Source organism: Hypanus sabinus, unplaced genomic scaffold (genome assembly GCF_030144855.1).
Source record: "Hypanus sabinus isolate sHypSab1 unplaced genomic scaffold, sHypSab1.hap1 scaffold_266, whole genome shotgun sequence".
NCBI lineage: Eukaryota > Metazoa > Chordata > Chondrichthyes > Myliobatiformes > Dasyatidae > Hypanus > Hypanus sabinus.
This window is the reverse complement of record NW_026780792.1, coordinates 286,210-312,089: the sequence shown is the minus strand read 5'-3', so window position 1 is coordinate 312,089 and position 25,880 is coordinate 286,210. Positions and strand designations below refer to the sequence as shown.

At 47.0% G+C, this 25,880-nt stretch overlaps 2 protein-coding genes across 3 annotated transcripts in view; both read left to right on the top strand.

Moving 5' to 3' along the window:
• Positions 1 to 25,880, top strand: part of LOC132388121 (zinc finger protein 436-like) — a 329,833-nt gene that overhangs the window by 175,101 nt on the left and 128,852 nt on the right. The window lies entirely within an intron of this gene.
• On the top strand, positions 10,401 to 21,296 carry LOC132388122 (zinc finger protein 239-like). 2 transcript variants are annotated; one of them, XM_059960484.1, is made up of 3 exons: positions 10,401 to 10,524; positions 11,482 to 11,649; positions 17,519 to 21,296. In XM_059960484.1, exon 3 carries the CDS (start codon positions 18,223 to 18,225, stop codon positions 19,228 to 19,230), a length of 1,008 nt encoding a protein of 335 aa, XP_059816467.1. In that variant the 5' UTR covers positions 10,401 to 10,524; positions 11,482 to 11,649; positions 17,519 to 18,222; the 3' UTR covers positions 19,231 to 21,296. The 2 variants fall into 2 exon arrangements, with proteins under 2 accessions (XP_059816467.1, XP_059816468.1); XM_059960485.1 differs by lacking the exon at positions 11,482 to 11,649.

Below are 25,880 nucleotides of genomic sequence, written 5' to 3'. Positions count from 1 at the left end.
GACGGTGGTAGAGTCGGATAAAATAGGATCTTTTAAGAGACTCTAGATAGGTACATGGGGCTTAGGAAAATAGAGGGCTATGCGGTAGGGTAATTCTAAGCAGTTTAGAGCCTAATTTACATGGTCGGCACAACATTGTGGGCCAAAAGGTCTGTAATGTGTTGTAGATTTCTGTGATTCTATGGAGTTCAAGGGGAATTTCCTATCCCACGGAGAGGTGACTAGTTGCAACCTGTCATCTCAGGGAGAGCAAGAGGGGAACGGCAGGGATAGATTTTCATAAACTGATACGGAACAGAAACATGGGCTGAAACCAGATGGGCTGAATGGCCTCTCTAGTGTACACAGTGAGTGTAGTGGAGACTGTAAGTACCTGAGACACGGGATTTGATACAAACTGATTTATCTTTCACAGATCCACAATATTAAACATCAGTCTAGTTTAAGGCTAACATCAGCAGAACGGACTCCTCCAATGCTCAGTGACCAGGGTTCAGTCCTGGGTGCGATGAGCAGCCGCAAGAACTGCAGAATCTGACAGTAACGGTCCCTCATAAACCTGCAGCTGCCTTCAGTCACCGTGATGGTGAAACATTTAACACGGAGCTGATTTGAACTTCCTCCCTGATGTGAAGTTGCTGGTGTTGCAGCAGCTGGGATGATTGAGTAAAACTCTTGGCTCACTCCGGACAGAAATGTGGCCTCTATTTATTGTGAACTCACCGGAGCATCACAAGGTGGGTTAACTGAATGAGTCTCTTCGCACACACGGAGCAGGTGAACGGCCGCTTCCCAGAGCGAAGCTGTTAGTGTATCTGCGAAGTGCCACTGAATCCCTTCCAAAATGAGAGCCAGTGAATGACGTCACACTGCTACAACGTCATGGCGATGTATCCAATCAGATCACGGAGATGGACACGTGCATGTCAGTGGATGAAGGACAACATTTCATTTTTCAAAATGATCCTGAGGCGAGCGGGGTAATTTAGTGAAGGTTTATAGTCTCTGTTATATAACTCTTGCCATGACTTTTCTTTCATACTTAAAACGTTCATTTAATGCCCCGAGCAAATAATCTTCGACCGGCCTTATCATCTTCAAAGTTCATCATACCTAACCGACGATATTGGCGAATTATGGTAACCTTTGTTTGAAAGCCATGAAAAGCAATGGTCACAGGTCGAGGTTTCTGTTGAGAAGAGGAGTTAAACACCGGGGCTCGGTGTACCCGGTCTATTCCAGGCGGAGTCTCCAAAACGTCAGAAAACAAACGAGCGAACAGCTTTGGAAAACATTCTGAAGGTCGATTGCCTTCGACCAACTCAGGAAGACCCAAAATTCGTATATTGTTCCTTCTTGATCTGCAGTGGCGGGTTCCAATCTGCTAATTGAATTTGTTGACTACACTGCATTGATCGGCCGAATCCCAAATAACGAGGCAGCCTACAGAGAAGAAGTCATCACCCCGACACAGTGGTGTCAAGAAAACAACCTCTCCCTCACTGTGACAAAAACACAGGAGCTGGTTGTGGATTACAGGAGGAATGGAGACTGGGATCAAATTCAACATTTCCCAGTCTGTTATTGACACAAAATACACATTTTAATATTGATCATGACACAATGTATTTTATATAACGTTATACATTTAGGTATTATAATTAGTAAAAAAAAAATAAAGATCTCTACAAAGCGAATACATTTCCTTTAATGGTCTCCAGGAAACAACAATTTTCCTGATGGAATCCACTTACTTTTTCTTTAATCGGTCGTATTCATGCTGTGAAAATGATTTTACCTAGATATTTATATGTTTTCCAAAATATACCTATCTTTTTAACTAAAAAAAATTCGATCAAATTGACTCACTTATTTCTTCCTTTATTTGGAACAATAAATTAATTAGTATAATTTACAAAAGTTTGAAAAAGATGGTGGATTTGCACTTCCTAATTTAAGACTATTATTGGGCTGTGAATATTAGACAATTCTGTTTTTGGTTATATTGTCTTGATAAGAACTAAAATCAATTGTGGGTTGATTTGGAATTAAAAGCAGTTAAACAATTTCATTTAACTTCAATATTAGGAGCTCCATTACTTTTACAGCTCTTTAAAATTTCAAATTTAAATCTTTACCCGGTTATTAAACAATCCCTACGGATTTGGGTTCAGTTTCGTGTTTTAAAAAATTTTAAACAATTTAAGATGACTAGTTTTTTACATCGAAACTTCTCATTTATACCTGCAACAACTGACCCCATTTTTCTCCTATGGAAAATTAAAGGGATCCTTTCTTTTACAGATTTATTTTGTGATGGCCGATTGATGATCTTTGAAGAGTTAATTAACAAATTTTCTCTCGCTCATACACATGTTTTTCAATATGTACAGTTTTGACATTTTTTACAACATTATTTACCTAAGATTCCATGTTTACAAGAATCTGATTTGTTGGATACCACTTTGAAATTGAATCCCTTTGTGAAAGGTTCCATTGGCAGAATGTATCATTTATTTTTGATACCAAACGAGAACCTATCACTAAAGATTAAACAAGATTGGGAGAGAAAACTTAATATGACCTTTGTTAATGAAGATTGGCTTCGAGTTTTTAAAAATGTAAATTCCTCTTCTGAATGTGCCAACCATTGTTTAATTCCATTTAAAACTGTTCACCGTTATTATTTAACAAAGGAGAGACGATCTAAAATATTTCCTAGTATAGACAAATGCTGAGATAGATGTAAAACTGAAGTAGCTACTTTGTCACGTGTGTTCTGGTCAAGTTCTTCATTAAAATAGTTTTGGAAATCTTTTATTTCTACAAGTTCTAAAGCTCTGAAAATTAATTTACAACCTAATAGATTGACTGTTCTATTTGGAATAGCTCCACATCATATTCAGTGTATTTCATCTTCAGATCAACATGTAATTGCATTTGTTACTCTACTGACAAGAAGGGCTATTTTATTATGGAAATGTAGCGGTGTGCTACACGCAGCGCTAATATTACGACACGGAGTTGGTAACTGCAGTCGAAGGAAAAAACTTTATTCGAAATCTTCAGCCTCACTTTTAAGCCTCCCTCAACCTGCCCCCCATGGCGCAAAGGCTCCAGAGCTCTGTGCTCGCAAACCCCCGTAGGCTATCTAATTGTGAATCGGTTCGGATGCGCCAGGAAATGGGTCGCCACATAACCCCCACCCCCCCCCCCCCCCCCCGCAGAACCGGCGATACACCCCCCACTGTCCACAGTCTGGGCCAGAACCTGCTTGGGAAGTCGGTCTCTGCGCAGAGGTGCCGGAAACTCGGCCGGTTGCGCCAGGTTCACATGGGCCGGTTTGAGGCGGTCCACCGTGAAAACCTCCTCTTTCCCCCCAACGTCCAGCACGAACGTGGAACCGTTGTTCCGGAGCACCATAAACGGCCCCTCGTATGGCCGCTGCAGCAGTGGCCGATGCCCGCTCCTTCGTACAAACACAAACGTACAGTTCTGTAGGTCTTTGGGTATGCAGGTCGGGTGCCGCCCGTGCTGTGAAGTGGGTATGGGGGCCAGGTTACCGAGCTTCTCGCGTAGTCTGCCCAGGACTGCTGCGGGATCTTCCTCTTGCCCCCTTGGGGCTGGTAGGAACTCCCCGGGGGCGACCAGGGGCGCGCCGTATACCAACTCGGCCGACGAGGCGTGCAGGTCGTCCTTGGGCGCTGTGCGGATGCCGAGTAGGACCCAGGGAAGCTCGTCCGCCCAGTTGGCTCCTCGCAGGCGGGCCATGAGGGCCGACTTCAGGTGACGGTGGAAACGCTCCACTAGTCCGTTCGACTGTGGGTGGTAGGCAGTGGTGTGGTGCAGCTGAGTCCCCAAAAGCCTGGCCATAGCTGACCACAGGCTGGAGGTGAACTGGGCGCCTCTGTCGGAGGTAATGTGGGCCGGTACACCAAAGCGAGATATCCAGGTGGTGATCAGGGCACGGGCGCAAGATTCGGAGGTGGTGTCGGTGAGCGGGACCGCCTCTGGCCATCTTGTGAACCGGTCCACGATAGTCAGGAGGTGCCGCGCTCCGCGCGACACTGGCAGGAGGCCCACGATATCCAAATGAATGTGGTCGAAACGCCGGTGGGCGGGATGGAACTGCTGCGGTGGGGCTTTGGTGTGCCGCTGCACCTTGGCCGTCTGGCAGTGCATGCACGTTTTGGCCCATTCACTGACCTGTTTGCGGAGTCCGTGCCAAACGAACCTGCTGGAAACCATCCGACGGGGCTGGCCGGTGGCGACGTCACAGAGTAGGGTCCTCTCACCCTGGCCCACGGGGAGGTCCTGGAGCTGCAATCCGGAGACTGCGGTTCTGTAACTCGGAATCTCCTCATCCGCCTGCTGCGCCTCTGCCAGTGCCTCAGTCTACCCCTTGGGAAAGGGCATGAACGGTAGGGCGAGAAAGAGCATCCGCCACGACATTGTCCTTACCCGAGACGTGCCGGACATCCGTCGTGTATTCAGAGATGTAGGACAGGTGGCGTTGCTGGCGGGACGACCTGGGGTCGGACGCTTTCGTAAACGCAAAGGTAAGCGGTTTGTGGTCCGTGAACGCGGTGAACGGCCGACCTTCCAGGAAGTACCTGAAATGCCGGATTGCCAGGTAGAGCGCCAACAGTTCCCGGTCGAAAGCACTATATTTGAGCTCGGGTGGTCGCAGGTGTTTGCTGAAAAACGCCAGGGGTTGCCAGCGACCTGCGATGAGTTGCTCCAGCACCCCACCGACTGCCCTGTTTGATGCGTCCACTGTGAGGGCGGTAGGGGCGTCCATTCTGGGATGTACTAGCATTGCGGCGTTCGCCAAAGCTTCCTTCGTTTGAACGAAAGCGGCGGCGGACTCCTCGTCCCAGGTAATGTCCTTGCTCGGACCCGACATCAGGGCGAACAGGGGGCGCATGATCCGGGCAGCTGAAGGGAGGAAGCGGTGGTAGAAATTGACCATACCTACTAATTCCTGAAGGCCTTTGATCGTGGTGGGTCGGGGAAAGAGGCGGACCGCATCTACCTTAGCGGGCAGAGGGGTTGCCCCGTCTTTAGTAATCCTGTGGCCCAGAAATTCAATGGTATTGAGTCCGAACTGGCATTTGGCGGTGTTGATTGTAAGACCGTACTCACTCAGTCGGGCGCAGAGTTGACGGAGGTGGGACAGATGCTCCTGACGACTGCTGCTGGCTATGAGGATGTCATCCAAATAAATGAACGCGAAGTCCAGGTCCCGTCCCACCGCGTCCATTAACCGCTGGAACGTCTGTGCGGCATTCTTCAGGCCGAACGGCATGCGGAGGAACTCGAAAAGGCCAAACGGGGTGATGAAAGCCGTTTTGGGGACGTCGTCAGGATGCATCGGGATTTGATGGTACCCTCGGACGAGGTCTACCTTGGAGAAGATCCGTGCGCCGTGCAGGTTTGCTGCAAAGTCCTGAATGTGCGGCACATGGTAGCGGTCCGGCGTGGTAGCCTCGTTCAGCCTGCGGTAGTCGCCGCACGGTCTCCAGCCCCCCGTCGCTTTGGGCACCATGTGCAGGGGGGAGGCCCATGGGCTGTCGGACCGCCGGATGATCTCCATTCCTCCATCCTCTGGAACTCCTCCTTCGCCAGTCGGAGCTTGTCCGGGAGAAGCCGCCGAGCGCGGGCGTGGAGGGGTGGTCCCTGGGTCGGGATGTGGTGCTGTACGCCGTGTCTGGGCATGGCCGCTGTGAACTGCGGTGCCAGAACCGATGGGAACTCCGCCAGGACCCTGGTGAAGTCGTCGGACAGCGTGATGGAGCCGAGGTGAGGGGCTGGCAACTGGGCTGCACCCAGGGAGAACGTCTGAAAGGTCTCGGCGTGTACCAGTCTCTTCCTGGGCAGGTCGACCAGTAGGCTGTGAGCCCGCAAAAAATCCGCACCCAGAAGCGGTTGGGCTACGGCGGCCAGTGTGAAGTCCCACGTGAACTGGCTGGAGCCGAACTGTAGCTGCACCTGACGGGTGCCATAGGTCCTTACTGTGCTGCCATTCACGGCCCTCAGGGGGGGGACCCGGTGCCCTGCTGCGGGTGTCGTAACTCGTTGGAGGTAAAACGCTGATCTCAGCCCCAGTATCGACCAAAAACCGGCGTCCCGACCTTCTATCCCACTCATACAGGAGGCTATCCCGATGGCCAGCCGCCGTAGCCATCAGCGGCGGCTGGCCCTGGCGTTTCCCGGGAACTTGCAGGGCGGGCGACAACGGCGGGCTTCTGCGCCCCACCGCTGGTGGTAGAAGCACCAGTGTTCATTGGGCCGGGGGTTGGCGGGCTCTGCGGCCGGGCCTGGACTGGTTTGCTGCCGGGAGTGTGGCTGGGAGATCTGTGCGATGGACGCCCCGCTCCACAGCAAGTCCGCCCGGGCTGCCACCTTCCGGGGGTCATTGAAATCCGCGTCGGACAGCAGCAGGCGTATGTCCTCGGGCAGCTGCTCCAGGAATGCCTGCTCAAACATGAGGCAGGGTGTGTGTCCGCTGGCGAGAGACAACATCTCATTCATTAAAGCCGATGGAGGTCTGTCGCCCAAGCCATCCAGGTGCAGTAAACGGGCAGCCCGCTCGAGCCGTGAGAGTCCGAAAGTCCTGAGGAACAGGGCTTTGAATTCCGTGTACTTGCCGTCTGCCGGGGGCGACTGTACGAACTCCGCGACCTGGGCCACTGTGTCCTGGTCGAGGGAGCTCACCACGTAGTAGTAGCGGGTGTCTTCTGAGGTGATCTGGCGAACGTAGAATTGGTCTTCGGCTTGCTGGAACCATAGGTTCGGGCGCTGTGTCCAGAAACCCGGCCGTTTCAACGAAACTGCATGAACAGAGGCGGCGTCGGTCATTTCTGGTCCAAAAATCGTTTGGACCGTCGGGGTCACCAATTGTAGCGGTGTGCTACACGCAGCGCTAAAATTACGACACGGAGTCGGTAACTGCAGTCGAAGGAAAAAACTTTATTCGAAATCTTCAGCCTCACTTTTAAGCCTCCCTCAACCTGCCCCCCCCCCCCCATGGCGCAGAGGCTCCAAAGCTCTGTGCTCGCAAACCCCCGTAGGCTATCTAATTGTGAGTCGATTCGGATGTGCCAGGAAATGGGTCGCCACAGAAAGATATTTCTTCCCCTACATTAATTGAATCGTTTTCTCAAGGAATGTTATGTCTTAGTTTGGAAGAAATACAAGTAGAACTTTTGATCCTCGATTCGATTTTGAGAGAAGATGGGGTTCTTTTGCCAAATATTATCATTTAATTTGAATTATGCTATATGGTTTCCGTCCAATTTTATTTTTTTTATAAGTGTGAAATGACGGTTGATGATTCTTTTTTTAAAAATTTAGGTAATGGTCAAACGTATTGCTCCGGAGGGTTCATTCCTAATGGACTTTTCCCCTTTTTTTCTGGTTACTGGGTTTTTTTCCGCGTTAGATGGGACACATTTTTCTCTTATTTTTCTATATATTTTTTTCCCATTTTTATATTATACGATCAGTTTTTTTTTTCAGCTTTATTAACTGTGTACATACTAATCTATTGACGTTTTGCATCATTATATAGCTGTGGAAGATTATGCATCAGTAAAAAATATTCTAAAAATGAAAAATGAAACTGGCAAAACAATCACTAGACATATGGTGCAGAGTCACGTCGAGTTACATCGTGAGGTCGAGTCCATTTTATCATTCATTTAGCTTGTAACTGTAGACAGGAAACCGTCCTTGAGCCGGGCGTGTCGCGCTTTAAGGCTTTTGTATCTCTTCCCCGATGGGGGAGCGGGTTTGCAGCAAAAATGTCCAGGTAATGAGGTTATTTGAGTACATGGCCTGCTTTTCCGAGGGAGGGGAATGTAGGAAGTCCTTGGAGTGGAGGCTTGTTTCTCTGATGTTCTCTGAAGTTCGCTGCAGTCATGGGCAGAGCAGTAGCCATACGAAGGCGTGAAGTATCGACAAGAAGCTCAGAGACCTCGGCCTTCACCCTGCCTTGTGTAGCTGGATCCTGGACTTCCTGTCAGATCGCCGGCAGGTGGTAAGAGTGGGCTCCCTCACCTCTGTCTCTCTGACCCTCAGCACACATACCCCACAGGGGTGTCTCTTTGCCCCCTACTTTACTCTCTGTATTCCCATGACGTGTCGCCACCCACAGTTCCAATCTGCTAATTAAATTTGTTGACTACACTGCATTGATCGGCCGAATCCCAAATAACGAGGCAGCCTACAGAGAAGAAGTCATCACCCCGACACAGTGGTGTCAAGAAAACAACCTCTCCCTTATTGTGACAAAAACACAGGAGCTGGTTGTGGATTATAGGAGGAATGGAGACAGGGACCAAATTCAACATTTCCAAGACTGTTATTGACACAAAATGCACATTTTACTATTGATCATGACACAATGTATTTTATATATTGTTAATAATATAAAACATATTTAGAGATTGTTACTGACAGAGCATCGTATAAGTTGTGTTCTGTGTGTTATGTGAATGTACTTGCCTGTGATGCTGCCACAGGTCAGTGTTTCTCTGTACCTGTACCTTCCCGTACTTGTGCACTTGGCAATAAATTCAACAGGACCCGAGAAGTCTCAGTGAGATTTGATTCGTGATGATCATCTTGGCAGCTCGGTAGGTCGAATGTATGCGACAGTACACTGTTAAATGCAAATCCCTGAACAGTGTCGATGATCAGAGGGATCTTAGACTCCAAGTTCATCGCTCCCTGAAAGAGACTGCGCAGATTGATCGGGTGGTTAAGAAGGCAAATGGCGTGGTTGTCTTTATTAGTTGAAACATTGAGTTCAAAAGTCGGGAAGTTGTGTTGCGGCTGTTACGAGCCTGCGGTCGTACTGTGACTGTTTCTTTAAGAGCGCCGGCGTGAGGAGGCGGGACTATGACGTCAGTCACAGGCTGACAGCGCTGACTGTGGACTGAACCATAAGAGAGAGAGAGAGAGAGCGATCTGCAGACAGGCAGTCGGGAGAGAGAGAGAGAGAGAGAGAGAGAGAGAGAGAGAGAGAGAGAGAGAGAGAGAGAGAGAGAGAGAGGAGAGAGAGAGAGAGGAGAGAGAGAGGGGAGAGAGAGAGAGAGAGAGAGAGAGAGAGAGAGAGAGAGAGAGAGAGAGAGGGGAGAGAGAGAGAGAGGAGAGGGGGGGAGAGAGAGGGGAGAGAGAGAGAGAGAGAGAGAGAGAGAGAGAGAGAGAGAGAGAGAGAGAGAGAGAGGAGAGAGGAGAGAGAGAGAGAGAGAGAGAGAGAGAGAGAGAGAGAGAGAGAAAGAGAGAGAACCACAACGAATGTGTGTGGCTGTCACTTCGTATAATCCATAGGAGTGGAGTTTGGAATATCTTGTGTTAACCCTTGCCTGGGTATGTTGTGTGGTAACCCCTGGAAGACGGTATTCCTGTGACAGGTCACTTTCGCTGATAACTCGTATGTGGACGGATTCAACGGATAAGAACTTCGTCGACGGTTATTTTGAAGTAACCGCCTTTTCTCTACATTTCACTCTGGATCACAAATATCTCTCTCCCATCATTTATTCCGTGGATTTCTGAACTTTCCTTCTTTACCATTTCAAGACTCTAAGCTTTGTTTCCTCAGGCTCGATAGTCTGGGGAATTATATTTACACATATATCCAATTAACACTGTTAACTTTCGTTAACTTACTATGTTATAAGTAGAGACCAATAAAGAGAGTGCTTTTAACATCAAAACCAGACTCCAGTGTGAACTCTATTGCTGCTGGTTCGTTTCTAAAACGTTACAGTTCGTAACACAGTTTTATAAAATTAGTTAGACCACATCTGGAGTGTTTCATACAGTTCTGGTCGCCCCCATTCTCGGAAGGATGTCGGGGCTTTGGAGAGGGCGGGGAAGAGGTTTAGCAGGATCTTGCCTGGATGAGAGAGCGAGAGCTATAACGAGAGGTTGGACGTACACAAAGTACACTGCTGATGCTGTGGTCAAATCAACACGTACATACACGATACGTTGACTGCTCGTTTCGACGGATGCAGCCCGACCTGGTTGGACAAACTTGTGTTGTTTTCTCCAGAGCGGCGCAGGCTGGGGTGCGACTGGATGGACGTTTATAAGATTACGAGAGGAATAGAGTGGACAGACGATATATTTTTCCTGGGGGTTGAAATGTCTAACACATTTAAGGTGAGAGTAGATGTGAGCGGCAAGTTTGCTTCTTTCCACAGAGTAGTGGGTAACTGGATCTCTGTCTGGGGTGGGAGACCAAAACCGGTCACGTGATGCAGTTCTCTCTTCCCCCCCCACCCACCCCATTAAACCGCAGGAGGGCAACATCGCGCAGCCGTTTCTGAGGCCCCGCCCTCCTGATGACGTACAACACTTCGCGCATGCTCACTGTCTCCGGGTGTGCGGTGTATTCCTTAACGCTCGGTGCTGAAGTCTGCGGGATCGAGAAAGGCTTCTCGTCTCGTATATCCGGGAGCCGGGGATCTGGATTACTGTCTCCGGGCTGAAGATATCACTTTCCTATTGGTGAGTATTGAGACCGATCCCGAGCAGGGAGGTCTGATGTTGGCCGTGAGCCCCGAACTGAAGGCCAGTTACTCATTTATTTTCCAGTTATATGGGCTCGGCAAAAATATGTCGACTTCACTTAATCTGCTTTGAACGATTCAAACCAGGAGCCCAGGCTGTCTATTTCCGCAGAATTGAAATGGGAGACCAACCAACAGGTCACGTGAGGCTGCGTGCCGCAGATCCGCCCCGCCCTCCGCTTTGTGACGGAGGATCAAGTGGAGTGTTGATAACAAGGTTAACATGAATAATATCAGGAACGATCGGCTTCATGTATGAGGAGCATTTGATGGTTCCGGACCTGTGCTCGATGGAGTTCAGAGGGACGGTGGGGGTGGTGGAGGGATGTATGGTTAAGTAAACATACCGAATGCTAAAAAGCCTGGATACAGTGTACATGGAGAGGATGTTTCCATTAGACGGAGAGTCTGTAATCTGACAGCACCGTCTCAGAATAAAAATGCCTCCTGTTAAAATTCAGCTGAGAAAAATCTTTTGGCCAAAAGGTGTCTGAAGTGTGGAATTTGTGAAGTTTGGTAGAGGCTGCCGTTTGGGTATATTTATGAGGGAGATTAATACATTAAAGATTGCTAAGTAGCTACAGGGTTACAGGAGGAAGGCAAGAATATGGTGTTGGAATAAAAATCTACCATAGTTGAATGATGGGGCAGATCAGATGGATTGAATCATCTGAATCTGTTCCTTCTGCCTGACCATGACTGAATGATGGCTCCTTCTGATTCCATATCGTTTTGTGACGTGTGTGGGACAATAAAAGATTGCTCACTGAGATCATTACTGTATATTTGCCTTCAATATTTAAATTTCAGTGAGTTTTGTTCTTAATAACATGAATCGGAAATGTTTGGTTCTCTTTGTTACTGTTAATATGCTTCATTATCTTTCAATTTAAAGTTAGACCTGCAGTGAGAGATTTATTGGAAGAAAAACCCCAACTGGGGGAAAACCACGACTGATGACGAGGGAGCAGCAACAAGTGAACCAACCCGAGGACTGGGAGCATCAATCAGAGAGAACCCAACTGACTCGGAGATTCCAGTGATTCAGTCAGGAGAAATTTTGGTGAGTCTTACTTCCTGTTCTTTAGACATTTCATACCTGTACAGTGGAAGGTAGCAAATAGCTGGAGTGAGACTGAACATGTCCAGAAGTACCAGTTATGCCTCCGTCAGACCCAGTTGCAATCACTCCAGGTCTGGTAATGTGCATCCAGCAACCCTTTGAAACCACTCCCATTATGTGGAAGTCGAATCTGGATAAAGTCACTGAGAGACTGTATAAGTACAAACTCTTTATTCCAAGCATCGGGCTTACTCAGTTAGTCGCTCAAACAGGAACAGTTGATGACTGTTCCCGCCCAATCCACTAACTGACTGACAATTCCCCTTACACCACTGATATATCCGTCCAGATACCCTCCACACAAGACATGCTGGAGCCAAAGTTATTTACTACATGACAAGCTGGAGCCCCTAAAGACAGAGTACAAAACAGTCATAATGGCTTACACACACACAGAACAGACTGAAGCTGTACTATCTCTAGATGTGAATGTGCAAGGAGATAAGCATCCTGAAACCCTAGCTAGCTACCCTCAAGAAGAAATATGGCTCAGCATGGCTTAGCACATCTGTTGATTATCAGCAGTTTCTTTCAGAAAAACAGGCTGCTATTTTTTAACAAAGTGTTAACCCTTTTACACATTTTATCATTCCCTCCTTTTGATCATTACATGATCAACAAAGCAGTAATTTTTTTGCAGTGAAAGCAAATGAGTACAACATTGACTTATCAGTGGGAAAAAAAACAGTGTACAACAGTATTTATAACAATGATATGGTCAACTATTAGGTCATAATGCAATATCCTGTTCCATGTATTACTGAACATACCTTCAAAGACCACCACTTCGATCCTTCAGTGAACTGATGTAAATCATGCCCTGCTTTCTATCTAGTAGCTATCAATCACCTTGGCAGTGTGCTTGGAGAGGGATGTAATGTTAGTAGATTCATCAGGGATATAGGTGCAGCATTCTGTGTCAATAATAGCACAGGTGCCCCCTTTCTCAGCTGGGATAAAGTCTACAATTTTGTAGGACTGTTTGCCAGATTGCAATAATTTCGGTGGATATTTCAGTTACTTGGGCCTGTGTTTCTGTCAGGGCCCCTGCAGTATTGTGGCCAGCTCCTCAAGTGCTGTAGGTAAATTGATTGTCTCTCGTGAATTCCTGGCTACTCCATAGGCGAGAAAAGCGATCATCCAAAAGCACTCAATCTGTTATTCCTCTCTGCTGCTGGGCACCTGCAACTAAGACCAGGATTCATGTTTCCCAGTGTAGGAAGTTCCATTTGATGGGAACTTGAGATACCATCCCTCAAAACACTGACAGCCACTGTCATCTCTGACTGGACCGCAGTTCCTCACCTCACTTCCCTGGGTGTTATTTGAGAAATCCCAGGCTTAGAGTTCCTCACTCTGGTTGAGCGGAATTACTGACATTGGAAACATAGTTTTACCATGCTGTGAAATTGCAGCACAAACGCAGCAGGCCCCTAGTTCTGCCTGTATGGCATAGGTGTGACAGAAAGACAGAAAGGTGTTAACATGGGGGCCCACGGATATTGTTTGAGCAATAAGGCAAAACACAAAGACCACTATCAACGAATACATTTTCCTTAAGTCCGAGAGAGCCCTTCTCCTCAGTTCCTTCTGTAACACATTTTCAGTATGTTCAATGTATCCATCGAGATTGCCCCTTCGGTTTCACAGCCGTGGGAGTGGTCAGTAACACCTGATATGGTCCTGTCCACTGAGGTCAGAGTTTTCCTCAATCACAGTTCTTGATTAGGACAAAATTCCCAGGTTCTATGGTGGGATAGTCACTCCTCTCTGTGGGGTAGTTCTCTTCCTTGTAAGCCTGTCATACCTGTGAATGTAATGCTTGGAAAATTTTAGTTAGTTGGCATACATATTTCCCAATCTCTTCCCTTCAGATATGCATATCCAATTTTGCTGGTAGACTTTCTGGGAGCAATGGTACACAAGGCCTTAGTTCCCAGGGTGTCTTCATGGGCCATCCGGAAATGATTTCAGCTGGTGACAACCCTGTTTTCCCCTGTGGGGTGACCCTCATGTGGAATCAGGCTAATGGTAGGACCTTCAACCAATTGAGTCCAGTCTCCGCTGTTAGTCTGGCCAGTTTACTCTTCAGAGTGCCATTGGCTCTTTCCACTCAGCCAGCGGCCCGTGGGTGGTGTACACCGTGGAATTGTTGCTTGATAGCTAGTTCGTTTGGTACCCCTTTGTATACTTTCACCACAAAGTGTGGGCCATTGTGAGAGCTCAGCATCTCTGGCAGGCCATACTTGGGAATTATTTCCCATAATAATAACTTCACAACAGACATAGTAGTATTATTGGTAGTTGGAATAGCTTCAATGCATCTACTAAACACATCTATAATATCTAAGCAGTATCTATAGCAATGTACTCTAGGCAATTCAATAAAATCAACTTGTAGACACGAAAAGGTCCACCTGGCAAGGGACTCGTACCCAGTGTGCAGGGTACAGGTTACCAACCATTCCCTCCTTTCCCAGGTGTGTCAAATCATGTATATGATCGACCAATATTGGTAAAAACTGTGTAGGAACACAAACCTGTCCCGCTGGAGTAATCCAAATAGCTAGGTTGGGTTCTTTCTAGCACCCCATCAGGGACCACAATTTGCGCTGCTGCTCAGAGATGTCCCCATGAAAAGTATGTACCTCCCACATGTCTGGCAAACCTGTTCTGCTTATGTCACAGAGGGTTGCCTGATGGGAACCCGAGGAGACTACAACTACTAGGATTGTGCCACACTTTTCGCTGTGTCATCCGCTAAAGCATTGCATTTAGTGACTCAGTCAACATGTGGGTGTGGGCCGCTCATTAAATAACAGCCAAAGCTCGAGGTAGCTGTAGAGTGGTGAGTAAGTTGTTTACAAAGGTGACATTACTAATGGGGTGGCCAGAGGAAGACAGGAATCCCCATGTTCCCAGAGAGCCCCGTAGTCATGTACAATTCCAAATGCATAACGGGAGTCTGTGTAAACATTCCCACTTTAGTCTGTTGCTGGGATACAGGCACGAGTCAGAGCAAACAGCTCAGCCTTCTGGGCGGAGACAGCTGCTTCAAAAGAGGCCTGTTCAGTTACTTCACTGTCCGTCACTATCGCATCGTTTCCCTGCTGGATCCACAAAAGACATTCCATCCTCAAGGAACGTTACCTTGGGCTAGAGGGGGTTTTGAGGAAGGGATGGGAGAGTCTGTCCTTCTTTCACGGTGATCCAGACAGGGGGCAGTTGGTGCAGTCAAATTCATTGCCTGAAATTGAGCAGAGATTGTGTGCAATGTCTTGGGTTCAGTCAATTTTAAAAGGGAGTCTTACCAGATGTCCCGTCTTCACCTCAATGTCCTTCCAGTATCGGAGTTGGCCCACGGCCAAGTCTTGCCAGTCTCCCTTGGTGCTGGAGGCTTGTTTCCTCAGGGTGAAGGCAATGAACTCTAGGCTCTTTGACTTGAACCCAGGGCAAACCCTAACGATGATATGGGGAGCCACCAGTTCTGTCTGTCACCAAAGGAAATCCGGAACTTCGGCCAGTAATGTGCTGCCCTCTTTTCCTTAATCCTGTCCAATCACCATGACTGGGAACTTCTCTCGCTCGAGGGGTGCATAATATTGGCTTTCCTCAATGAGCACCCCATAGTGTCATAGCACAGAGTCACATGAGGGTCGGCCGCTGACGGAAGGGGTTCAAACTCGGTGGAGTCCAGATTAAGTGCCCACTACTGGGGATTCAGAAACTGGAGAAGCTGTCGGTTTTTCGCTAGTCCCAGGGTGATGCCCTTATCTGTGTCTCCACTCCTCCTGTCCTCCACAATCAGCTCCTTTGTTTTTGTGACAGTGAGGGAGAGTTTGTTTTCTTGATACCAGTCAGATATTGTTCAGACCTCAGACAGAGTCAGCAATCAAATGGTTGGGCATGGTGCGATGAATGTGCTGAGCTGTGTATATCACAATGCAAGAAGCATTGTAGGAAAGCCAGATGAGCTCAGGACAGGGAATTATGATATTGTAGCCATTATGATGTTGCACCCAACAGGTGGAGGGATTTAGAGGAACAAATTTGCAGAGCGATCACGGACCATGCCAAGAAACAAAGGTTGAGATTGTAAGCGATTTTAACTTTCCATATATTGACTGGGACTCACATACTGTAAAAGGACTAGATGGGGTAGAGTTTGTCAAATGTGCCCTTAATTGGTACGTAAAATTCCCGATGTAGAAGTGTGCAATAAAAGTTCGGCAATGATCAGGGCTGGTGACAGAAGTTAGTGATCATAATGCCATGAAATTCAAAAAAAAGATGAAATAAGAGAGGTCTGGACCATGGGTTGAGATTCTATATTGGATAAAGATCAATTTTGATGGTATCAGAAAGGATCTGACAAGTGTGGATTGGGACAGGCTGTTTACTGACAAAGGAGTACTTTGTAAGTGGGAGGCCTTCAGAAGTGCAATTTTGAGGATATGGTGTTTGTATGTGCCTAACAATGTAACAGTTGAAACGTAACTGGTGCAGGGTATCTTGGCTTTCTGGCTATATTGAAGCCCCGGATATTTTGTTGCTTTAAATGCCTCAGACTATTGGGTGCTACCAAGACTCATTAATCATCATCCATGCCCTGAGCTCATCTGAACATTTTCATTGTCTTCTGTTGGTTTCTAGCTTCCCAATAGATTTTGCTCTTTTGTTTGCCCTCTCTTTGGCTTTTATGTTGGCTTTAGCTTCTCAGTTCAACTATGGTTATGTCCTCCTGGTTTCCAATGCTTTCACTTCTTTGGGATATGTCGATCACTCAGCTGCCGAATTGCTCCCAGAAACTCCAGCCATTGCTGCTCCGTTGTCACACCAACCTTTTCCCTTCCAAACAAGTTTGTCCAGCTTCTCTGTCATAGAATAATGGAGACGTTCAAAATGGAAACAGGCCATTTGGCCCATCTAGTCAATGCCAAAAAAAACATTTAAGCTGTCTATTGCAACTACCTGCACCGAGACCATCGGCCTCCATACACCTACCATCCAGGCTTCCATCAAAACCTCTTTGAAATGGTGAAACCGAGCTCGTATTCACCACTTGTGCTGACATGTCATTGCACACTCTCACGCCCATTTCAGTAAAGAGCTTTTCCATATGTTCCCATTAAATTTTCAACTTCCCCACTTACCCATGACCTCTGCTTGCCATCCCACCCAACCTCAGTGGAAAAAGCTGCTTGCATTTACCCTATACCCTCATAATCTTGTATACTTCTGACAATTTCCCAAAGCTATGTATAATTTCCTTGTTTATGTTTAAAGCCTTTTTTACATGTATAGGATGATGAGGGGCATTGATCATGTGGATAGGTAGAGGTTTATTCCCAGGGCTGAAATGGCTAACACGAAGGGGCATAGTTTTATGGTGCTTGGAAATAGATACCGAGGGGATGTCAGGGGTAAGATTTTTACCCAGAGAGTGGTGGGTGCGTGGAATGCACTGCAGGCTATTTGTGTGAGAGTGTTTCAGTTACTGTGGGGCCAGGAGCCCGTGCTGCTCAGTGGGAAGAGGGAGCAATACCAATGGCGAGAGACAAACTGAGCCAGGTCACAGATTGGAGATGGGAGAGATGCCCCATTCTTAAAGAGACAGGAAGAGCATCAGAGAGTTTGATGGTCATTCCAGATACCAGCACTGTGCCCAGTTAGAAGATGATTTCTCTCTCCAACTTGGGTTGAACTTCACTGTAAGAGTGTGTTGCCAGATCACACCGTGACAACTCAAGTGATCTCATATGAAAAGTTGCCCCACACACATTGATGGATTTTGTAAATCTTTTTACAGGCTAAAAACAAGGAATTTATCTACGGGAATCTCGAACACAACATGCCAATTTTGCTGTCTCTGTCCAGATATTTAAGAAGTGGAGCAAGGGATTCACTCGATCATCCTTCCTGCTCAGGCTGTGGGGAGGGATTCACTTGGTCATCTGACCGACTGGCAAAGCGGAAATTTTACACGGGGAGAGGCCGTTCATTTGCTCAGACTGTGAGAATGGATTCAGTGGGTCTTCTCAACTGAAGGTACATCAGCAAGTTCACACTGGACAAGGCCATTCACCTGTTCTGTGAGTGAGAAGGGATTCAGTCGTCTTCCCACCTGTGGACACACCAGTCAGTTCACACTGGGCAGAGGCTGGTCAACTGCTGAATTTGTGGGGAAGGATTCACTCGGTCATCTGACCTAATGGCTCACCAGCGAGTTCACACCGGGGAGAGGCCGTTCACCTGCTCAGACTGTGGAAAGGGTTTCACACAGTTAGCTAACCTACAAGCACACCAGTCAGTTCACACTGGGGATAGGCCGTTCACTTGCTCAGACTGTGGGAAAGGATTCAATTCATCATCTAAACTGAAAGTACATCAGCGAGGTCACACTGGGGAGAGGCCATTCACCTGCTCAGACTGTGGGAAGGGATTCACTCAGTTAGCGACCCTACAAGCACACCAGTCAGTTCACACTGGAGAGTGGCCGTTCACCTGCTTAGAATGTGGAAAGGGGTTCATTCGGTCATCTCAACTGAAGGTACATCAGTCAGTTCACTCTGGAGAGAGGCCATTCACCTGCTCAAACTGTGGGAAGGGATTCACTTTGTCATCTCAACTGAAGGTACATCAGCGAGTTCACACCGGGAGAGGCCGTTCACCTGCTCAGACTGTGGGAAGGGATTCACACAGTTATCTGGCCTGCAAGCACACCAGTCAGTTCACACTAGGGAGAGGCCGTTCAACTGCTCAGACTGTGGTAAGGGATTCACACAGTTATCTAGCCTGCAAGCACACCATTCAGTTCACACTGGCGAGAGGGCATTCACCTGCTCAGTCTGTGGGAAGGGATTCACTCTGTCATCTTGCCTACTGACACACCGGTCAGTTCACACTGGAGAGTGGCCATTCACCTGCTCAGACTGTGGGAAGGGATTCACTCGGTCTTCTCAACTGAAGGTACATCAGCGAGTTCACACAGGGGAGACGCCATTCACCTGCTTGGACTGTGGGAAGGGATTCACTTCGTCATCTCAACTGAAGGTCCATCAGCGAGTTCACACTGGGGAGAGTCCATTCACTTGCTCAGACTGTGGGAAGGGATTCACTCAGTTAGCTACTCTACAAGCACACCATTTAGTTCACACTGGGGAGAGGCCATTCAACTGCTCAGACTGTGGGAAGGGATTCACTCGGTCATCTCAATTGAAGGTACATCAGCGAGTACACACTGGGGAGAGGCCATTCACCTGCTCAGACTGTGGGAAGGGATTCACACAGTTAGCTGGCCTACAAGCACACCAGTCAGTTCACACTGGGGAGAGGCCGTTCACCTGCATATTCTGTGGGAATGGATTCACTCAATCATCTCAGTTGAAGGTACATGAGCGAATTCACACAGGTGAGAGGCCATTCACCTGCTCAGACTGTGGGAAGGGATTCACTCGGTCATCTCGCCTACTGACACACCAGTCAGTTCACACTGGAGAGAGGCCGTTAACCTCCTGTTAATGTGGGAATGTATTCACTCAGTCATCTAACCTTATGTAACTCTCACTCCGGCTAGCAGCTTAATATAGGGGGTGATAGCCCCCTAGCTCGGCCAAATGTGTGTGGATGCTGCGCCGCGTCCCCTGTTGCAAATCAATACCCCAAAATAACAAACAGTACACAAGATGTGATTCATAATTCTTACTTTGACTATAGGGTTAGTAAAGTAAAAAAAAAGGGCCAACTCTCCCCATTTGTGGCTTCTCATCTCTCCACAGCAAAAGCCCATGAAATTCTCTCATTCAGACTCACAAGAGAGAACATTTCTGTCATTGGATAGCCCAGCACTCCAAAACCCTGTTATCTCTAGTTGCATCCTAAACATTGCTGCTGCAGAGAAACCACTACCCCAGCAGTGAAACATTACAGAGAGGTCATTACATTAGCAATGAAACCTTACAGTGTGTTACACTTACAACACACTACCGGGTTCACACAGGGGAGAAAGTTTCAATAAGATTCATGCTGGATATTTGTCCATCACCATTGCTGAATGCTATTTTGAGAGTGATTGTAAGTGTTGAACTCTGCAATTATTGCTGCTGCTCACCACACCCAGTTCTGCACCTGGTCACTGGGCATGGGAGGAGTTTCTTCTGCTGCATATTCACCTTTAATGGGACTAGATCTGTGACAAATGAATCAGTTCTAGCTTAAGCACTGTCTCTGTTACTTGGTGAATTTATAACACACCTAGTGTACAGTAGAGAGTCAACTCAGGCCGGCTGAACACTGCCAGTGATTCTGTTCCACAACAGATCTTTCAAATCCTCCCCTGTTGTTCACCTCTCACTCTCCCTGGGATGAGGTCCAAATAGTCATCACTCTGTGGGTGAATATGTTTACCTTGAATTTCTTGCAGACTGAAGAAGTCGAGCTGACTGCGCATCTGTCTGAGATGTTCTTTGCCTCTCTAATCTCTGGGCTGAGGAAGAATGACATTGGGAGTTAACCTCCTTAATCACGACTCATGTCCACATTATGGGTCACTTTCCCCACTTCTAAAATGTTGTTAGCGAACACCACTGTCTTCTAAAGACTGGAAGCAGAGTGGGAAGTCATCAATTGGATTTTCAATGAAGCTGGGTCAGAAACCAGAGGCAGGTCTGCACAGAGCAGAATTTGGGGCCCTGGACGATGTTCCGGGTGAGAACGTACGATGAGGAGAGGGGATTCAGCAACAGGGCATGTCAACGAATGACATTTGGAAGCAGATTGACAGAGAAAGTAATTAGGTTATCTGACTGACGACACAAACACTACCTGTGGTGAGGTGCTCCACTGGTTGAGGAACATGTGTGTTAGGAATGGTTTTATCTATTGGGGGAGTTGTTCCTGCTTGTTTATCCTGTAATATTATAACCAGATGGATTGACCTATCTGAAATAATGTATTGATGATCATATAATTTGCAAGATTTTGGCTCTAAAACTGGATCAGGCTTGAATTTATTGTGTTTTCATGAGGTGATGGAGGGCATTCATGAGTTTGTATTTTAAAGCAAGATTTTGGTGAATGATATTTGCCACTTGATTGTACCTGTGTAAGTAATCAGATTGAGTTAAACTGCTGCAGGATCCTAGAATGTGTTGCACTGTGTCTGGTTTCTCTTGGCCTTTTCTGCACTTACTGCCTTGTTTGTTTGTATTTCATGAAGTTTAGATTTGTTTTACTTTTGTTACCCACCTCGTCCTGTATTTCCGCAAGGAACTCCTCTGTTTCTGGGAAGAAGTCTCCAACTCTCAGTCAGGTGCTCGATGCTTCCTTGTCACCATCTCGTCTGCTCAGATCATTGGGATGTCTCCCATGGAGGGTCATACACATTTCACTGGTTAATGTTTTCATCCAGAGTGATGATTTATTTTTCTGAGCCAGCTTGTCATTTAAGTTTTATGGTCTGTATTTCTTATCATAATTGCATATACACACATGGAGTCAGTTCAGTTCCTCCGCCATATCCTTATCTCCATTTACAATTTCTCCAACATCATTTTCTTTCAGTCCTATATCTACCTCACCTGTTTTTTTACTCCTTATATACTTGAAAAAGGTTTTAGTATCCTTTTTGATATTATTTGCTATCTTTCTTTCATAGTTCTTCTTTTCTCTATTAATGACCATACTTTTCTTTCGTAAGTTTTTAAAAAAAACTTCCCAATCCTCTGTCTTCACACTAAGTTTTGCTTCCTTGTATGCCCTCTGCTTTGCTTTTACTTTGGCTTTGACTTCTCTTGTCAGCCACGGTTACATACTTTATCCATTCGAAAACTTAGTTTTCTTTGGAATATATCTGTCTTGCACTTTCCTCACTTCTCGCATAAACTACAGCCACTGCTGCTCTGCCGTCCTCCCTGCTAGTGTCCCTTCCCAGTCAACCTTGGCCAGTTCCTCTCTCATGCTACTGTAATTTCCTTTACTCCACTGAAATACTGACACATCTGATTTTGGCTTCTCTTTCTCAAATTTCACAGTGTACTCAATCATGTTGTCATCACTAAGGGTTCCTTCACTTCCATCTCTCTAATTACCTCTGTTTCATCACGCAATACCCAATCCAGTACAGCCGATCCCCTAGTGGGCTCAACAACAAGCTGTTCTAAAAAGCCATCTCATAGACATTCTAGAAATTCTCTCTCTTGAGATCCCAATGATTTTCCTTGCTTTTGACCCCCTGTCAAAAGTTCTGCTAATGTGAATAGATCAGCGAGTAAAAGACAACCTGATTTCCAAAAGGCATAAAGTTAGAGATGACACATTTCTTTAATATTTAAGCAAGATTACATTTTTATTTCAATCTATTACAGTTTCAAATTAACAAAAAAAGGAAAAGGGCCAGAAGCAAATGTTTGGGCGCCCTACATTTTCAGTAGCACCCCCTTTGGCAAGTCTCACAGCTTGCAGACACTTTTTTTAGCCAGCCAAGAGTCTTTCAATTCTTGTTTGGGCAAATTTCTGGGTTCAGACATTAGTAGCAATGTACTAACTGTGGAAATTACAAACCACAATATTATTAGAATCACAGAGCCAAGCAGCAATGAAACAGGCCTATCAGCCCTTCTAGTCAATGCTGACCTGTTTTTGTTGTTACTGCCCATTTCCAGCTACCTGCATCAGAGCCTCCATACACCTCCCACCCACGTCCTCACCTAAATCCCTCTTTAGTGTCTAAATCAAACCCACATCCTCCACTTCCACTGGCAGCTCATTCCACAATCTCACCAACCTCTTCACCAAAGTGAAGAATTCCCCTTCAGATTCCCTGAAAACAATTCACTTTCACACGGAACTTATGAGAAATGTCAGGATGAGAGGGTGGACGGGGCAGAGAGGGAAGACAGTAAAGGGAGGGGTGGTTGAGTGCGGAGAGGGAAACAGAGCGGAGTGTTTATACTTAATATTTTTTGAGAAAAATTAATTGTTTTAACTTGCTGCAAACCTACTCTCCATATCCTGTATATTCTTAACCAGATTACTGATCCAGATGACAAGTAGCAATGGTTGATGTTCAAAGTAAATTTTATTATCAGAGTACATAACTTTTATATAGTCAGATACCACTTAAAACCCTGAGATAGTTTTTCCTACAAGAATACTTAGCAAATCTTTAGAATAGTAACATGATCAATGAAATATCAAGTAGAACACAGAATTCAACCAACTATGCAAATGCAAATATAATTAAATATCAATGAATAATGAGAGCAATGGGGTGTAACCCTGGGGAACCTCACTGGGCCCGGGCCTCGAGTCCAATAAACAGCCTCCCACCATCACTCTCTGCTTCCTACCATCAAGACATCTGTGCATCCAGTTAACTAGCTCTCCCTGGACCCCGTGTGATATAACTTTCGACAGCAACTTACCATGCTGAACCGTATGAAAGAACTCACTGATGCCCATATCGGCCACGATCCTGGGTCAGAGATGTCACCGATCAGAGGGCATAGATTTAAGCAGAGGATGAAGAGGTTTAGAGGGATCTGAGGAAGAGATTTCTCACTCAGAGGGCAGCTGAAATCTGGAACTCACTGCCCGAGGTTGTGGTGGAGGCAGGTCCCCTCACAACATTTACGAAGAGGATGAGCATTGAAACTGCCGAGATACAGTCGGCTGTGAACCAAGTGCTGATAAATGGGACCAGTGTAGACAGTGAGTGGACGGTCAGAACAGGTATGGCCGGCCAAAGGCCTGTTTCCGTGCTGTGTGATCCACCACTCCGGACATGCTAAATTACCGATGGTGGCACCGCAAGGCATTGATTTCAAAACTCCACACCCCTCTCCAACCTGAAAAAATCCAGACTGAACCCCTTTGTCACCATTGGAAGTATCTGTTTCTGTCAAGGTAGCATTGAGATTGGTCACTTTTGCTAAATAACTGACAATTGATGAAGTTCCTGTGTCTTCCATTAATGTTGCTGCCTTACAGCAAAACTAACCCTCTCACAGTGTCACAATCAGTGATTAAATCCTGCACCAAACACTGTGCTTTCAACCCTGCACTTGGACCATCTCACTGAGGTTCTGTAGACACAAACCCTGCCCTCTGCATATGTGATCACATCTCCCCTGCTTCTGACATTTCAAATACCCTCGGAATGGTTTTCTGATTCAGTCTGAAGGTTATGGTACATTCAGCTCGTCGTCAGACCTGACAAACCATGTCTTCCCACAGCTGGTTCCACCTGTTGGTGTGTCCTCTTTCCTCCACCTCCAGGGAAGCTGCATCTCCACACAAACTCCTCACTTGAGACGACTGTCTATACCCGTGACATAGGAAATAACATCTCTGTCACTCTATTCCAGCTGCTACCACCATAACAGCATAAAAGCCAGGACCAACAGGCTCTGGGACAGCTTCTTTCACCAGGCCATCAGACTGATGAACTGACGCTGACTTGAATGTACTCTATATTACATTGTCTGTTTTAATTATTATAAACTCTTATAAATTACTATGATTGCACTTTGCACATTTAGATGGAGACATACTCCTCATGAATGTATGAAATAAAGTCAATTCAATTCAATTCCTGATTCTGTGCCTGACCTGCTCGCCTCTGGGTATCCTCCGTCAACAAGCTTCTTCCTCAGTCACCTTCTGTGAGTTCACACAAACAAAAAATAAATAAATAAAATGATCTATTAGACAGCTCCTGTACCCCTTTACCCCTGAACATGTTCTTCTGTTAAAACTCTGTCCTGAGCCCCTTCCTGATTCCCTTTCCCTTTCAGACTCCCGATATGCCAGCATATCCGAATTCACTGTAAGGACATTTATACCTCACAGGAGGATGTAGAAACCCGTGTCCCCTGATGCAAGGGTCACTGACACACCCTCCCCCTTCCCAATCTGCACTCGCAGCCCATGACGGAGACAGCTGTCCTGGACTCTGGGGCTCTGTAACACACAATCTTGTAACTCATAATCTTGTGAACAGCAAGCTTAGACAGTCATTAATATGAAGAGAGAATTGTTTCCTGAAAGGACACGCGAGCTAAGCTGTCTGATCCAGTTCACCAGATCATCCCTTGTTTACAACTTAGTTTGTCTCGGTACCCTCCTCCCTGTATCACGGAATGTCCAATCATCCCACTTTCTCGCAACAGAACCCAACACGCTTACAACCCCACGCCCACGCTCCACTGATAACCTCTACCCACACACACGGACAGATCCCCTTCACCCCTTGGAGAACCACAAGGAATTGATCCCACAGCCCGGGCTCGGTCGCAAAGTTAAAACCGGGGCTGAGGAGTGCCTGGAGCCCACAGCCACCCGGCAGAGCTTGGGCCAGGCCCTTTCTCACTGCTACCGGCCCCCGATTTACACAAACCCGACATCGGCCCCGGCTCACCGCCGCTCGGAGTTGCGAGGCTTAGTGTCGGCAGCGCGCCTGCGCGTCTCCCTCTGCTCAAGACACTGGCCGGGGGTCCCCACAGCGCCACCACTGGCCGGAGCCGGAGGGACAGTGCAGAGAGCTCGGCCGTTCGGCTGTTTCACGGGGACACGCCGAACTCTCCATCAACTCCATCCAGCTGGAATGTAATGACCAACAAATATAATTCCTGTCAGTGATTAGCCGTCTGAGTGATTCGATGACTTTTAGAGGAAGGGGTATCCATGGTCCACATTGTCAGGCTGTTAGTTTACCAGGAGACAAAGACGCTGCCTGAGGAACTCAGTGGGTCGGGCAGCATCTGTGGAGGGAAATGGACCGTCAACATTTCGGGCCGAGACCCTCCCTCTGGACTGAGAGTGGACGGGAAATAGTCAGAGAAAAGAGGAGAGGGGTGGGGATGGGGCAAGAGCTGGGGAGTGAGAGGTGGATCCAGGTGAGGGGGGAGGTGGAAGGTGGAAATAGTGACAAGGGTGGGAAGTAAGTGGTTGGACCAACACGGTGCTGCAGAAGATGGAAATTAATTCCACAGAGGATTAACAAAGAGGTTAGAGAGTATTTGTTATAAAGCGTGCAATGAAGATGCACCAGACTAATCCCTGGAGTGGTGGGGTCATCATATGAAGAAAGATCAAATGCGATAACTCTTTCATTTAGAGAAGCGAGGACTGAGAGGTGAACACACTGAAATGCACAACATCATTACCGGTTG

Bases quoted from the DNA above. Each gene is read 5' to 3' on its own strand.
- LOC132388122 (XM_059960485.1), top strand. From the start codon at position 18,223: ATGTGGAAAGGGGTTCATTCGGTCATCTCAACTGAAGGTACATCAGTC.